Source organism: Panthera uncia (genome assembly GCF_023721935.1).
Source record: "Panthera uncia isolate 11264 chromosome B3 unlocalized genomic scaffold, Puncia_PCG_1.0 HiC_scaffold_1, whole genome shotgun sequence".
In the NCBI taxonomy this organism is placed as follows: Eukaryota; Metazoa; Chordata; class Mammalia; order Carnivora; family Felidae; genus Panthera; species Panthera uncia.
In genome coordinates this window covers 92779284-92795743 of record NW_026057582.1, presented here as the reverse complement: position 1 = coordinate 92795743, position 16460 = coordinate 92779284, and the positions used below count along the sequence as shown (strand labels likewise).

The 16460-nt window shown below is 37.6% G+C and overlaps 1 protein-coding gene across 1 annotated transcript in view; it reads right to left on the bottom strand.

Moving 5' to 3' along the window:
- The window catches only part of SCG3 (secretogranin III), a 33693-nt gene extending 17595 nt beyond the window's left edge, over positions 1-16098 (bottom strand). The window contains exons 1-9 of the mRNA XM_049613617.1: positions 15722-16098; positions 14968-15020; positions 14417-14462; positions 14106-14321; positions 9421-9563; positions 8276-8425; positions 5641-5818; positions 2673-2789; positions 206-289 (exon numbers count right to left, since the gene is read on the bottom strand). Of these exons, the coding sequence (XP_049469574.1) occupies positions 206-289; positions 2673-2789; positions 5641-5818; positions 8276-8425; positions 9421-9563; positions 14106-14321; positions 14417-14462; positions 14968-15020; positions 15722-15812 (1078 nt within the window). The 5' untranslated portion in view covers positions 15813-16098. The remainder of the gene's footprint in view (positions 1-205; positions 290-2672; positions 2790-5640; positions 5819-8275; positions 8426-9420; positions 9564-14105; positions 14322-14416; positions 14463-14967; positions 15021-15721) is intronic.
- Between the last annotated feature and the right edge of the window lie 362 nt (positions 16099-16460).

Below are 16460 nucleotides of genomic sequence, written 5' to 3'. Positions count from 1 at the left end.
CTTTTCAATGCTTCTTGGGGTCAGATTTCTATGCTGAGACTAGCCACAAAATAGCCAAGGTTATAGCTGCTTAATCCTATGGTAGGATTTCAGATTTTAAAACTTTTGAAATCTCTAATTATTTATCAATGTTTATTAAAGCCATTATTTACCACTCAAAGGGTTATTGTGCTCAAAGGTAGAAAAATAGTTAAATAAATCATACCTGGAAAAAGTTTGCTCTTATTGTCAGTAACATTTTTTTCTAGCTTGTTCTTGGTCTGAAGAGCAATAGTTTCATCCAAGTTTTCTGGAGTGAGGAAGAGAAAAAATGTAATTTTATTTTCTGAAGGATGATATCAACTGTTTAATCCTTACCAGAAATATCACAACGTAATTCCACAATATTAACACTGCAATTAAGATACTTTGATATGGATTTTATTTCTAGGAATCTACTATTCCATACTATTTGGGATCCTTAATTCAGCATCCTATTCAGTTAATTGCAGAAGCCTCTTCCACATCTCTGTGGCCACTGCTAGAACATGTCCAGTGTTGAAGCCTTTAATGGACACCTGTGGTCTGGGCCTCCTCAACACTTTCTGTAACTATACCTTGGTTTTCCTTTAGAGAACGCAAACCATTCCCATTCTCGACATATTTGCCTCAAGTGGGGAGTAATAACCCAGGCCTGGTTCCTCAGGGTCTACACCCACCCTGGGCTGAGTGATTGGTTCAAAGAGGAGCATGTGATACAAGCCAGGCCAATGAGATTCAATGCTAGGACCACTGGGAGAAAGAAGCCCTTTTCCTGCCAGGATTGCTGTACTGTGAGGATGGAGATTGCCAACCATCTTTTTTTTTTCATAGGAGAGCAGCTTGTCTAGAATGAATCAACATATGGAAAGTCAGTGTTTGGAGATGGGGAAGGATAGATTCCTAACACTGTTGGTGGACTTTACAAACCCAAAGTCAGACTATCCCCATCCTTGGACTCCTCAGTTACTTGAGGCAATGAATTCCCTTCCCACTGCCATACTGGAAAGCACAGCTATAAGTAGTAGTGGAAATATCTACCTTGTACCTAAGCCTTGTGGCATTTCTAATCTATTTCCATAGGATAAATGACTTAAGTATGGAATTTCTGAGTTACAGGGTATTGGTATGAAGCAATGATTGATCTGAAACAATGTCTTTGATCTACTGTTGAATTAAATAGGCCACAAAGTACTATGTATAACATGAGCCCATTTTTTTAAAACAAGATAAAACAAAGAAAGAAATGACAAAGGTACATGGGTGCACATACACACACATACACACACAGAAAAACATCTGAACAGGTACAAATAGACTGTCACCTGGGTGCTGGTATCATGAGTGACTTTTTTTTACTTCTTTTTTAACATAATTTTGCACTGACTGATTTTTTTAAATGAATATGTTCTTTTATAATGAGAAAAAAAACAGTAAAACTATCTTCATGTGGAAAAAAAATTGAGTTCATAGAGAGTAGTTCTGAATTATTTTGTCCTATGAGATTTTCTCTTCTGTTTAATCTTCCTCTTCTATCAGAGATCAGAGTAAGGGGCTGTGAGGTCACCTTCCCCAAAGGACATCAGAGATAAATGGTACTTATTGATTAACTAGACCAAGCAGGAAAACCAAAGGCTTTAAAACAAAACAAAACAACCTGCATGCACAAAGAACATCCAAGCTTATGCACAAAGCTCAAAGAATCAAAGGTCAGCAAACTTTTTCTCCAAAGGGCCAGATGGTAAATATTTCTGGCTTTGTGGGCTATATGGTCTCTGTTGCAACTATTCAACTCTGCCATTGTAGCACAAAAGCAGCCATAGACAACACTGAAACAAAGGAATGTGGCTGTGTGCCAATAAAACTTCATTTATGGACACTAAAGTGTGAATTTTATATAGTTTTCTCTTTTTTTAATTAAAAAAATACTGTATTTGTTTAAGTAATCTTTACACCCTATGTGGGGCTCGAACACACAACCCCAAGATCAAGAGTCTCACACTCTACTGACTGAGCCAGCCAGGTGCCCCTTTATATAGTTTCCTAGTGTCATGAACTACTATTCTTTTTTTATATTTTTTTCAACCATTTAAAAACGTAAAAGTAATTCTTAGCTGGTGTGCTATAGAAAAATAGGCAATGGGCCAGATTTGATTCATGGGCAGTAGTTTACCAGCCCCATTATAGTTCACAACATCCTTTATTTTACAAATGTAGAAACTGAGGCCCAGCTGGGTGAGTGTCTTGCCCCATGGGACAAAACTGGTCTGTGGCAGAACTGGACCAGGAGGCACAACTTCTGCAGCCTAATCCAGACCTCACTGGCTAAAATCAACTCTTTTAGTCCTGACTATCCAAACACAATTGAAAAAAAAAGAGGTCAAATTTTAATAAAATGGTCTCCATGGAGATATTAGAAAATATTAATAAGACAAAATGAAATGTTTATACTCAAGCTGCTTCTATAAAGAATTGAAAACTCCTGGTTAATTTTATTTGTATGCATTATCAAGCTGGGCAATTCTGGTTACTCAGACGATTCAGACTGTTTTGGCATGAATGATAAAATTTGTGAGGTAGTTATTGCCAAATCCCTAATTGACTTTGGACAGTGAAAACTATCATAGTAAAAACAAAACAGATTGGACTCTCACCAAGGTAGGAAACGCCTTCTTCTGGAGATATTGTGCCATACTTTACCATCATCTTCACAAAGTCAATCAAGGTTTTCATGATCGTAATCAGTGTTTCCTTCTCTTTTGCCTCTTTTTCTATATAAAAGGACAAAATAATTTTTAAAAAACTAGTGGAGTATAGCTTCCTCTTTCAGTGTCAATTTATGAAGTACAGCATCTGATTGAAATATTTCTCCCTACATTTATAGCTGAAACCACATATATTTAATTTATAAAAAGTATAATAAGACTTGAACATTGGGAGTTGGAATTGGGAATATAGGATAATGTATAGATGTACTGAACTTCTTCAGAAATGGGCAATTATAACTTTTCTAAAAAGATTTACTTTAATCTAAAATATTTTACTAATAGAGTAGATGATAAAGAGACAGTTTGCAACCTGAGGTAATATGAACTCAAAAAGAAAATTGTAAGATTGGTGACCTACCAATTTTTCTTTACTCAGCCTGTATGCTTTTGAGGGCCAGAATGGCCTGTTTTCATTAATCAAACTTAATATTTGAAAATAAAAATATACATGTATCTTTATTTTTTTAATGTGAGGTTGATTTTTTAATAGCAGTATATATTGCTTTCTAGACTTTATTTCGTTTGAAAGAATATATGCATGTACTAAAAATATTCCAACAGTATAGAAGTAAATAATAGTGAAAATAACATTTTCTTCCTATCCCCCAACTCCTACTCCCTGCAGGTAACCACTATTAACTGTTTCTTGGGAACTCTTCATATTTGACATACTGTTCTGCATCTTGATAGAAAATGGCTGATCATTCCATAGTTGTTCAGAATATATAACTATGTATATTTATTATATACATCTACATATACACATGTATATATATGTATATACATATACACATATATATATATATGTATATATATGTATATACATATATATACATATATATATATAAATTCTAAAATTAAAAAAAAAATTTCCATTTTTGAAGAAAGGTGCTAGAGGAGAGCCCATTTTCCCTATTCTTTGAGTGGCCATGAAGGATTTCTTCTAAATACTCCTAGCCTTTCCCTCCATCTTTTCATCCTTCCCACAGATGAAGTTGGTAGGCAATGGGCATTAGTCTACATTTCTTGACTGATAGGGATTTGGAATCTTTCTTTTTTTTTTGTTCCCCTGGAACAGTAGAAGTCAGGGACTTGAGAAAAGTGCCTGTTCTATAAATCAAACTATCCTAAGGATTGGCTGTTCCAACAATTAGACTGAGGATAGGGAGTGAGCAAGCCCATTTTGGCTCTCACACTATGCTGTGTTCTACAACCCTTACAACCCAGTCTTTACCAGTATCAGAAATATTTTGGATTTCGAGCTGTTTTATTTTTTCTCCATTGGTTCAGACCTTGGGTGAGAGGGATGGGTACTATCAAGTACCTTAGTGTAAGTATTTAAATTAAAACCCTATAAATATAAAAGAAATAAAGTATGAGGTCAAGGAAACTGAAAGACAAAATAAAATAAATAAAACAAATAAAAAAATATTCCATACAGTGGACTTTTTCAAATATCATGAAATCCTCAAGGTTGGGAGAGAAGAAAGATGAGAAAGGAGATAGGGAAGAGATCCTGGAAAAGCACTAGTAAATAACTTCAGCCATCACATTATTTCCTCAAGGTCACGTCTGTATAGGTGTTCAGTGTCATGCTGACACTGACAAGAAGTGACTCACCAAGATGACAAAAGTTCTGAGCTGGGCATTTGCCATCCAGTGGAGCAAGATGGCTCAAAATGGACCCTCAAGATATACAAGCCCTTCAGACACCAGCAGAGGGGCTGATGCCATCTGGCCAATGTCTGGAATTGAAGGACAAATGGGTGTTCTCCAGAAATGAAAGCACACTCTAAAGTCACTTCTTGGGGAAATACTTATTACAAATTTTCCTTCTGGGGCTGAATCTTTGAAAAGGAAGAGGAAAAACCAGAAGGCAGTGCAGAACATCTGTCTGGACAATAACAACCATAGAAAATTTGCCCATTATTATCTTCCTTGAAGATTAATCAAAATTAGAGATGAAATGAAATCTTCAGTTAACTTATTTTGGTGTACAGGTAAGAGAAAGGAACAAGGCAAAATAAGGACTTAGTTTTTTAAAAAAACATATCCATTTCTAAGTGTGTTTTGGGCCCCTGTCTGCTGTGGTCCAATGCTTAGTTTACTTTAAGTCATTTCAAGACTGAAGCTGAAAGTGTCTAAAAAGCAAAAATCTGAATTGTTTTTAAAAGGACAAATTATGGGGGCACCTGGGTGGCTCTGTTGGCTAAATGTCCGACTTCGGCTCAGATCACGATCTCATGGCTTGTGGGTTCGGGCCCCGCGTCGGGCTCTGGGCTGATAGCTCAGATCCTGGAGCCTGTTTCGGATTCTGTGTCTCCCTTTCTCTGCCCCTCCCCTGTTCACACTCTGTCTCTGTCTCTCTCAAAAATAAATAAACATAAAAAAATAATAAAAAAATAAAATAAAAGGATAAATTATGTTATACACACTGTTCCCACTAATAGAGGAAAATAAATGTAGCCTTTTTTTGTTTTTTAAAGATTTACAATAAGATTTGAGGCTGAGCAGTTCAGGCAGGGATGTTGACTTCTCTCCTCATCTGCACAGGGCTCACCTCAATGTCCCAAACACGTTCAGTGACTGTTTGCTGAACAAATAAATGAACCCTCTGTTAACAAGAAGATTAAATTATCCTGAAATTCCACCTTTCATGATTATCCTTTCCTAAATATTTCTATGACTAGCATACTTCTTTTGAAAAAAATTGATGTGATCTCTTTTCCCTGGGGTTACAATAAATTTCATTGAAGATTGCATTTAGAAACTGAAAACAGGAAGAAAAAAACCCCACCCACACATTTCCTGGAATTATTTTTTCTATTCCACATGGTCAGAAAACAGTGTTTACCTGAATCAATACTTTTCAGTAGTGCATAGAAGTTTGGGAAATATTGGAGTTCCTCAAAGTTGTCTTCATTGTAGATTTTAGTTCTTCTTTCCAAGCCATTTGTCAAGGTTAAGGTATTAGATACTGTTTCATCATTTTGTCCATTAGTAAAACCATCTTGAATTGCTGCCATTGGAGTCTACATTGGGGGAAAAAATCAATAAAAAATAAACATTTTGTTAGAGCTAATTACATTCCAGCTTGATTCTTTCCTCTTTGGTGCCCTTGAATGTGAAGTGAAATAACACCTCCTCCTTTGCAAGCTCCTGTAGGATCAAACACTTTTCCAGGCATATGGGCATCTAGCCACATAGAAAGGTCACTGGGGCTGACAGACATATGCTTCACCTGAGGACCCTGGCTCCTGCTCCTGGAGAATAGACAGGGAATTTCTAGGTTCCCACTTGGCCAAGTTCTCCTCTATCAGTTCTTGTGAATGTCTTCTCATAAGACTGCTTTTTACCAAGCAGGAGAACTTTGAAGTTACAGAATATGTGGTGCCAAGATACAGGAAATCATGTGAGAACATCTAACACCAACAGAGCAGTCACACCTTGGGGACTTCTCCGTGAAATGTTAAGAGCTATCTGGAAGGGTACACAGGACACTTTTCTCCCAGACCTGATCCATTTCCAGTGTTCTGCATCTTAGTTAATGATCCATTGTCCATTCAGCGGACTAAACAGAAATTTAACAGTCTTCCTTGTCACTCCCTCTTCATTTCCTCCATATAATTCATCAGTAGTCTTGTTGGCTCTACTTTCAAGATTTATCCCAAATTTGTACATTTCTCTCTTTCTCCATTACCTGGCTCTAGTCCAAGTTGCTTTCATCTCTTACTTTCTAACCATGTAACATCAACCACTTCCAATCTATTCACTGTATTTTCCATGTTATAGCCAGAGTTATCTTTTAAAAAGTATGGTCACATAACTCCTTTGCTTAAAGTCCTGCAGTGTTTTCCCATTGGTCCTACAATGAAGGTCAGAATCCAAGGCCCTGCCTGGTCTGGCCTGGGTCCACCTCCCCTGGCTTATCTCTCACTGCTCTCTCTGTGTGCAGCCACCCTGCCCTTGTTGCAATACTTAGCTACTCCACACATTCTTCTCTACACACGGCCTCTCACGGTCACAGCTTTCAGTGTTTGGCTCAAGTCACTTCCTCAGGGAAGCCTTCCCTGAGCCTAAGTCCAGAATAGGCTCCCTTTTTATGAAGTCTCATAGAACCATGTTTCTTTCCTCATAGCACTTGAGGCAGTTGCAGTGAAAATATGTGAGTATTTGAAGACCATCTACTTCTTCCATTAGACCTTAAGCTTCGTGAAAGCAGGGATTCTATCTTTTGAAATAAGCATGTATCTCCAGTGCTTGGTTCATAATTGGTACCTCAATAAATATTTATTGAATGAATTAATATTTCATTTGCATCGATGCATTTAAATGACATGAGCAAACAGGTCAAGCATATGAATGTTTTAGAGATGGGTGAAAAAGGAGTACAAAATGGGAATGAAGGAAAATACAGTAGCTGTGTCACTTTCAGTTCAGATGGTAAGCTTGAGTGAATGTCATGAGCCCTTTGATAAATCAAAAATGTTTTGGGTGGATCTTCAAAAGCTGTTTAAAAAAATGAAAGCTGGTGGAGATTGGAAGTAGAGAGAGCAAAAGAGAGCTGTTATGCTATCTAGTAAAAAAAAATGCAGACCCGATTTCTGTTTTCTAGCCTCCTCTAAAAGAGGATTGTAAGCCTATACACTCTTTTTCCTTGTATTTGGGATAAGACGTTGGAGGGGATGAGGAGCCATGGGTCTAGGTGCTGTGATGGAGAAAATAGGAGAGGTGAAGAGTTTGATTTTTTTCTTATATATAACCCTCTTTGGTCAGCTCATCTAGAGTTTTACAGGGAATTCAAAGAGGGGAGAAAGATTTTTGTAGCTTGGCTGATGCAGAAGAAAAGATGAAGAGGCACAGAGTCCAGGGAGGGGAAGGAAGGATGGATGACTAGTCTAAGTAAAGGACAGTTCCAGGCCTCTGAACCAAAGAAAAGAGGAACGAGCAGGTGGAAGAGCACAGGATAGAATGGCGAAGCATATTCAGGCAACTAGCTCCGGGGAGTATACAGGCTGGTGTGGCAGAGGACCAAATCAACCCAAGTTTCTGTTTTTGGGATCTGGAGGCAGATGATGACATTCTGTGAACAGAAGTTGTATACCGAAAGAGCTGCGAAATATTTGATTTCAGTTCACTGACATTATACAAGCAGTTGTTTTGTGGAATGGTTATAACATTGCCACATAGCATTATGGATTAATCTACGTGGAGTATAAGACATAACCTTTACTGTGTAATATAGTATAACCTATATCTTCATTTTCAACATAGAGTTGATTTATATATTTTAACTTGATATTTTGTGAGTATATATTTTATGTGGGTTAAATGTGTCACATACTCCAAATCTTCTCTGGCATCAAGTGAGGTATTACTTATATACAGATTGTATTAATTATATACAAATACAGGTGGACACATACATTCATGCACATGCATATATACACATATCCATAACATATGCATATGAATTCACATATACATACCACTTTCTCTGGTATTTTTCCAGCCTGACTTTCAGTCACGCTTATGGGTTTATTGGGTTCCTCCTCATAAGTGTTGGCTTCCTTTGAGATCAGTTTTTGTAACACCTCTGCTACTTCATCTTCTAGTGTGTGTGCCTGGCTTTCTGTGATCTGTTAAAAAGTAGAAACATATGTAACTATTATTCTCATATTTATGATTAAAAAATCTAGACTAAACTCTGAACTTGAACACATTTTTACGCAATGAGAGAATCTTCTGGTCCCTCTTTCTAGATAGCCCTTGTTTATGCCTCTGTTTGTTGTTGGACATTCCCCAGAACTCCTGGGAAAAAGTGCCTTTGGGCCATGCAAGTGATTAGCCTGTCTGTTGGAATCTATGGAACACTTATTTCTCAACCGTCAGCTACAAGTCATGACTAGGGAACCTCTGAAACAGGCACATTTAGGACCTTAGTAAAGCCTGTTAGGGCTGTATAAGGGCTGGGAGCCTGGCTGGGAGAGGATCAAATTGAATTGCTTACAGTTTCCCAAACATGGCATGCCTTTGTTCCTGTTATTCTCTTCTCATAATTCACGTATATTTTACTGCTGCTGGTTAAATCCTAATGATCCTTTTTTTAAAATGTTTTATTTATTTTTGAGAGAGAGGGAGCACAAGTAGGGGAAGGGCAGAGAGAGTGGAAGACAGAGGATCTGAAGTGAGTTCCATGCTTATCAGTAGGGAGCCTGATGCGGGGCTCGATACCATGAACCATGAGATCATGACTGGAGCTGAAGTCAGTTGCTCAATTGACTGAGCCACCCAGGAGCTGCCTAACTGTTTTAAGCTGACTTTAAACAGTTCCTTCTCTGAAGTTCTTCTTTATTGCCCAATTGGATATGGCCCATCCTCTGGCATGCTGAACTGCTTTTATGGTTTTGATGCAGCTTGCATTGTGGACGTGTGCGTATTTGTGTGGCTCTTCTGGTAGACTATAAATTCCTAGAGGGAAAGAATGTTGTCATATTTGTCCTCAAAACCTACAGTGCCTAATATAAAGTAGATGTATTATAAACACTTGGCTACAACTCAGATCATGTGGCTTGGCTTCTTAGTAAATTCCAAACTGTACTAAGAAATGGGTTTATTCTTATGCATGACTTACTAGGCCAAGATTCAACAGTTTAGAAACAATCTTGTCAAATACTCCTCTGTCATTTTCCTCATAAATCCTGGTAGCAATTTTCTGGACAATGTCTTCAGCAGTTAAAGGAGTTCCATCTAGTTGATGAAGGCCATCTGGATCATCTAGACAGAGCAATCACAGTTTCACATTATAGTTATCATAGGCCTATTTCAGGATCATACTATACTTACAATCTATACCTTGTTCTTGTACACTTAGATATATTTGGAATGTATTTATGATACTGCTTCATTCACATAAATTGTTGGTTTAAAATATAATTTTGCTTAAAGTTAAGAACCTATGATGATAATGGAAATTCTGAAATCTTCTTACGTGACTGTAAGAAAAAGGAAGATCTGAAGACACCACAAAAGGCCTCTCTATTTTTTATTCTAATAATACAAACAAGATTACACTTTAAAATTTTACAGTATGCCACATTTGTATAGTATGCTATATTGTTCAAAACACTCTTCTACATATTATATAATTTGATATTCCATTTCCACACAAGGAGTAGACTGGTAACATCCACATGTGTATTTCTTCTGCTGGCAAATTCCTGGGCTGATGGTGGGGGAATCTGCCTCACAACCAGAATCAGAGAGGGTGTATTGAAGATTTTATGACTTATCTGGAATAAATATTTACTTCTAACTGAACATGTGTCAGAACTCCTTTATGGAAGACAGCTTAATGTGATAAGCCCCTTACTCCAGAGAATAGGGAACTTACTTTATGTGTATGAAATTTAAACTTTTAAAATGAGACAACAGATTTGAACAAAGCAATATGTAAATCTATGTAAATCTCTGCAGAGATGTTTGCAAATACGTATCCTTAGCTTTCCTGGGAATACACCAGCAACATTACTTCAGAGTACAGCAAGAGCCCATCCTGAGGAAGGACACAGTAGGGTTGGTGGCATATCCAAGAGAACTCTTGGGGAATCCGTTTGTCTTTTGTAACCTACACCACATCAAGCAATATGTTAATATGTGCAAGTTTACAAGGCACTTAACTCCTCCTGTCACCTCTAGCAGATCTGAAAGATCAGAATTTTAACCCATGATACCACTGTTACCTCTATATCCTTGGATGACTGTAAAGGGAGATAATAGGATTATCTGTTTCATGGGATTCTTATGCAGATCAGATGAAATAAGATGTAAATGTTCCTTTAAACTGCCAAGTACCATATGAAAGCTAATGTGCAGTATTATATGAAAGCTAAATGTCATTATATATAGTGGATTTGTACATGAAAAAAAGTAACTACGATTATCTTCTAGAGAAATGGAAATTGAGTCTCTGGTCAAATTCTGCCCCAATAATTCTGATCATATTTACTCAAAGAAAGAAGAGCCTAATATTTCTAATCTGATCCTGTCCTTTTCTTCCATGGCTTTGGGGATTCAGACAAGGAGTTTCTCTCATGACCTTTCTTCTAGAATCTATACACCTGAAGATATATGCTGCCTTAGGCAGAACAGTTTCTTGTTGTTTGAAAAGAAGCTTAGGAAACTGAGTAGGGTGATTATAGACGGAGAACTGGAAGTTTCCTGGTAGTAGATTATTGCTGAACTGTCAACCAATCCATTAGCTATGAGCCCTTTGAGCCCTGTGTACCAGAGTGACTAATAAGCAGAAAAGACCCTAAGAAAAAAAACCCCATAAGATCAGTTCCCCTCCAGACTGACTGAAAATTGGGTTCATTATCCATTTTTTTCAGGAGCAGAGATTATTATTTAGGTCTGATGCTTCCATTTGTGGGTTGTAAGACTGACTCTAGGGATTAATGTGAAGCAGAAACTGCCCAAGGTCTGTGCAGAGGTGGAAAAATTTATTTCCCTTCCCACTTAATCCCTTAGGATCTGAAAAAAGGAAGCATACTGTTTGCCTGCTGGAGCTGGAAAATAACTGAGATGACTGTTTTTCAGTTCATTTACTTCATAACAGGGAGAACATAAGCAACACTCTGAAGAAACAGCCTCTTCGCTTTGCTGCACTGCTGCATTCTCTTGAGCCAGGAACTTAGGACTCCACTAGCAGACCTTTGCTAGATGGGGTTAAGAGTTGACCACTTGGGCATTGCTCTTTACTTTCCATTGATTTTCCCTGGCTTCTCTAAAATGGACAGAATTACTCAGAGTGACTTCTTTTTTCTCATCAAGGAGTATTTTACCCTCCTACATATACCCTCAGAGGGAAGCCAAACATGAGTTCAATGTTCATAACTTTTTTAAAGCAGCTACAACATCCTAAGTGGGTGTGAAAGGGCCATCTTCCAAGTCATCATCTTCCCAGTTACTCTTTTAATCCTTGGCATCTATTATGGCACTTGGCATTCATTTGTCCAGTACATTTTTATTAAAGTCTTAATATGGGCCAGAACTGGAAACACACTGATAAATAGTTTAGGCATGATACCTAACTACACAGAGCTAACTGTCTAGTTCAAGTCTGAAACATAGCAATTGCTCAATGAATGTCTGTTTGGTGAATGCACTCAGGAGCCCTGAAACACTGCTTTATAAAAGAAATTTGGAAAAATCCTGAATCACGTATACTGTAGAAAACACAGAAAAGGAGAAGTGATGGGCCCTACAAGCCCATCTGGAGGTTTCCTAAAATTGTGAAAGTACCCTGCAGAAGTTCGGCTTCCTTACTCTCCCTTCTAGGATGTAAGTCTACATGACTCTGAGGTTCCAGTTAACTTGGTGTTCCCAAACCCACCTGGTTCCAGGATTCCCAAGGTATGAGAGGAGACCAGTAATTCACTCATAGAGCCCACTCTCTCCAACAATCTTCTCTGTAATTTCAGGTGGACTTGAATGACTCCTAGGGTAAACCTAGAGCTGTCAGGGCTAGTATTTCGTAGTTATAAACCCATTTGGGATGGTAATAAAATGTTGAACTATTTAAAATAAGTTACTCAGGTTAGTGGTTGGATCACAAACAGATCTATGCCTCTGCCTGCATATACAGCCAGTTTGACCAAAAAAAAAAAAAAAAGTAGTCAAACATTAGACTAATTAAAATTTTTTTTTTAAATCAAATGGTCAGTTCAGTCAAAGTGGTTGAAACTATTTTATATGAAGCTATACCCAGTGTCTATTTCTAGTCTACATATTTTAGGTTAAAAGTAGAATTCAAAAGAAATTTCCTTGAGTAGTATGCTATATGAAATGTTTCAAAATACAAACCATCTCCCTTATCCCATTCATATACAAAACAATTCTGAATTTTCCTCAGCCTGTGATATCCAATGAAAGTCAAATTTAATTGATAGTTGTGTTCTGGTGGAGATAACCAGCATAATGCTCTTGTGACCATGGAACATTAAAGAAAATCTGTAGTCACTCTTAAGCAGTGATTCTCAGCACAGAAAACACACTCTCTTCATCAATGCTTAGGTACAATAGTTCACTTATTCCCTTGTATATATTATTTTATTTGTTCATTCATTCATTTACTCATCTATTCATGCAGTGAATTCGTAAGCATTCAGACACTGGAGCTACAATGTTTCTGTACTAGTGAAGTTTTCAGTTTAATTAAGGAGAAAGGCAGAAATCATAAGTAGACACACTTAGGAACGTAAAATTACAAATTGCATTAAGTGTCACGTGTGAAAGGAACAGTTTTCTATCAGATCATGTGTATTGGATGAACACAGGAACCTGTCCTTGCAGGACCATGGAGGCCACAGTAAGGCTTTTGGTTTTTATCCCAAGAGAAATGGGAATCTACTAATGGGTTTTATGCAAGAGTATCAAGCTCATACTTGTATGTTGAAAAGATTACTCTGGCTGCTATGAGTTGGAGAAGGGCAGAGTGGATGCTGGAAGGTCCATGAGAAGATTTTGCTGTAGTTCAAGTGAGACATGATTAGAGTTTGGATAAGGTGATCAAGGATGGTGATCTTGGTGGTGATCAAGGTTAGAGGGATAAAACCCTACTATATATATTATATAATATATATACATTATATAATATAGATCATTTATATGTATGATATGTATGGTGTGTGTGTGTGTGTGTGTGTGTGTGTGTGTGTGTGTGTATAAAGTACTGGTTGCCTGCTGGAGCTGGAAAACAACTGAGATGACTGTTTTTCAGTCATATATGCAGTATATGAAGTCTGATATATACATACATATATATGAAGTCTGGGCTAATGTTAGGAGACATCAGGCTATGGATGGTGATTAAGGCCATGAAAAGGTTAGAATGACCTATGGAGAAAGATATGACTAGGAAGAGAACATTGAGAAGAAAATAATGATATTTCACCTTTTCTGGGGAATATTTTTTGATTTAATTAGTTGAGAATTAAAGATTTTTTTCTTTGTACTCATAGTTAAAATAAATTGGAATGTTAAAATGAATTTAATAGCATAAAATATAGACAGCAGATTTAAATTGATTTCAAAGCATCAGTAAAGGAAACTTAAAAAGAGAAACTAAAATTTGGGCTTCTGTGGAGCTTAGGCCTCACAGAAAAAACTGGGCTTTCTCTTCATTTTGGTCCTGACTAATAAAGGACAATGAATGTATAATGGCTGTTTTTAAAACGTAGGACTTTCTCCTAACCCACAATGGGAAACTCCAAATTAGAGCAAGCAAATAGGAAGCAAAAGTTCTTTTTCCTCATTTACCTTGAAATTTATGATTCAATCCGCTCTTAGTAGAATCATAATCATCAATCAGTCTTCGATTCTTGGTTGAATCGACATCTTCCACATTCAATTTATTATCATCTGGGGAGCTTCTTATGGATTGTCTTTCTTTCTCAATTTTTTCCTTTTCTGTTATTGCCTTTAGCAGGTTCAAGTTATCAACAAAGGAGTAATTGCTTTCACCTGGCTTGTTTTCTAGAAGAAAAGCCCCCAAGCCCAACACATCCATTTTAGTTAAGATTTTCATAACCTACATTATTTAAATTAATATCAACATAATTTCTTTTTACCTGGAGGGTATGTTTTTTTAATCTTGTCTGCCTCTGCTTCAGCAATCTAGGAAGTAAATTGGAGATAGACCTGATTTTAAATCATTGCTCCCCCACTTATCCAATATGACAGCTAAATGATTCAATCTCTGTGGGATTTAGTTTTCTTATTTGAAAATGTAGATAATAATTTCTGTGTCAAACCACTACCACAAGGATTAAAAGAGATAAAATAAAGGGCAGATGGTCTATAAATATTAATTCCCTCTCCTATAATATTGGTGAGAGATAAATCTCAGATAAATTAAGCAGCCTTACAATAGAATGGATGTGATGTTGAGCTTACTGGGTTATTATACAGTCAGTCTTATGTATTATACAGAATTCTATGTATATAACTGTCAGGATATACAAATTTCCAAAACTATATTTTCAAGATCCTAAGTTCTGTCAATGTATTATTAAGCTCTTGAAATTTGTGAATTCAAAATAGCTAAAATGTTACAGCATAATTACATTAAATACAACTAAAATAAAATGAAATAGCGTTTATAATTTTACTTTTGACCTACCTGTTCATTCAAAGGTCTTTCTGCACTTAATTCGCTATTATGTAGAGGTTTGTCTAGAATCACCAAACACAAATATAAATTTAATTGTGCACTGGAAAGACACACTATGTCTCTTACTACATAAAATCTCCAAAAAAGAAAAACAAATATTAAGATAAATGTTTTTGGATGACTATGGAACAAAAATATGTATTAACAAAGATAATCAAGATAATACAATAACAATCTTTATCAATGTTGCCTTGCTTATTATCCTGGTGTACTTACTGAGTTAATAAAATTGCACTTTTATTTTTCTGCCCAGAAATCTAACATATAGTTCTAACACTTGGCTCACCAGCTGTTTTCAACTAGATAGGGCATAATTTGGATTGGCATTATTAGCACATTAAAAGCTCTTTTATCATATACTGCACATATCATGAATAAAGTATCGGAGAAAGGTTATAAGACAACTAGAAAAAAAAAATAGACAAAAAACAGGCCACTTTGTAAGGCAGAAAAATCATCCCCCAGCCCCGTTTCAGAATAAGGTATTTCAAAACAACCCATGTTATTACTCTATCATTCAAAAAGTGTAGGGGGGAAAAATCTGTCTTCCTGCTCTAAATTCGAACTGATTTCTGTCAATATGCACGGATACTGTCTGATCAGAAAACGAGGCAAGGTGATTTATACAGTTCACGGGATTATGCCAAGCTTTACCTTTTCGTGGCGAAATAAAAGGGAGATGGGAAGAAAAGTGTCCACGTACCTTGGCTGCCTCCCGGCTTGGGGAAAGCTTGAATTGGGCTGCTTTGGAGCACCAACACCAGAATCCAAGTGCCGGTCCAAAGGAACCCCATTCTTCTACGCTTGGCTTCAGATACAGCCTGGCGCCAGGCTCCCTGAGCTGTGGCTTTTGTTATGAATGAAAAGGAGGAGTAAAAACAGGAAGAGCTAGGAGGGAGGGTGTGGGGAGGGTGAGTGGCAGGGACCCAGCGGCCGGTGGAGCTCCGCGCGGCTGCAGAGTAAAGCGATTAGAAAGGCTCCAGGCGCTCGGGAGTCAGGTCCTCAGGTGGAGGAGAGCGCTGTCCGCCGTGTGGGTGCTGAAGTTCCTGTGACGCGAAGCCGGCCGCGGGTCCGCTAGGGCGTAGCCTTACTCTCTCTCCTTCCTTTAGAGGAAGTGAGGAAGGAAGCGCATGCTCCTTGAGAGCCAGAGGCGGGAAGGGATGGCGTCAGCGACACCAACGCTACTCCAATCCCCCGAGAATGTAAGGGGGGAGGGGAGACTGGCAGGCTAGCGTATTTTCTGTGCCGCAGTCTTACGGGTGCCCCTGCGCTCAGGGTCACCTGGATTGCCATAAGCTTGGACGTCATTGTCGTAACTTCCCAACTAGACGTTACCTCAAGGACCAAATGACTTCCCTGCTCTTGCACCTGTCAAGGAGAGATAACCTTGTATGAAGGTTTTTGCTTTGGGATAGTTCTGGGATATCTGCTCCAGAATTCCT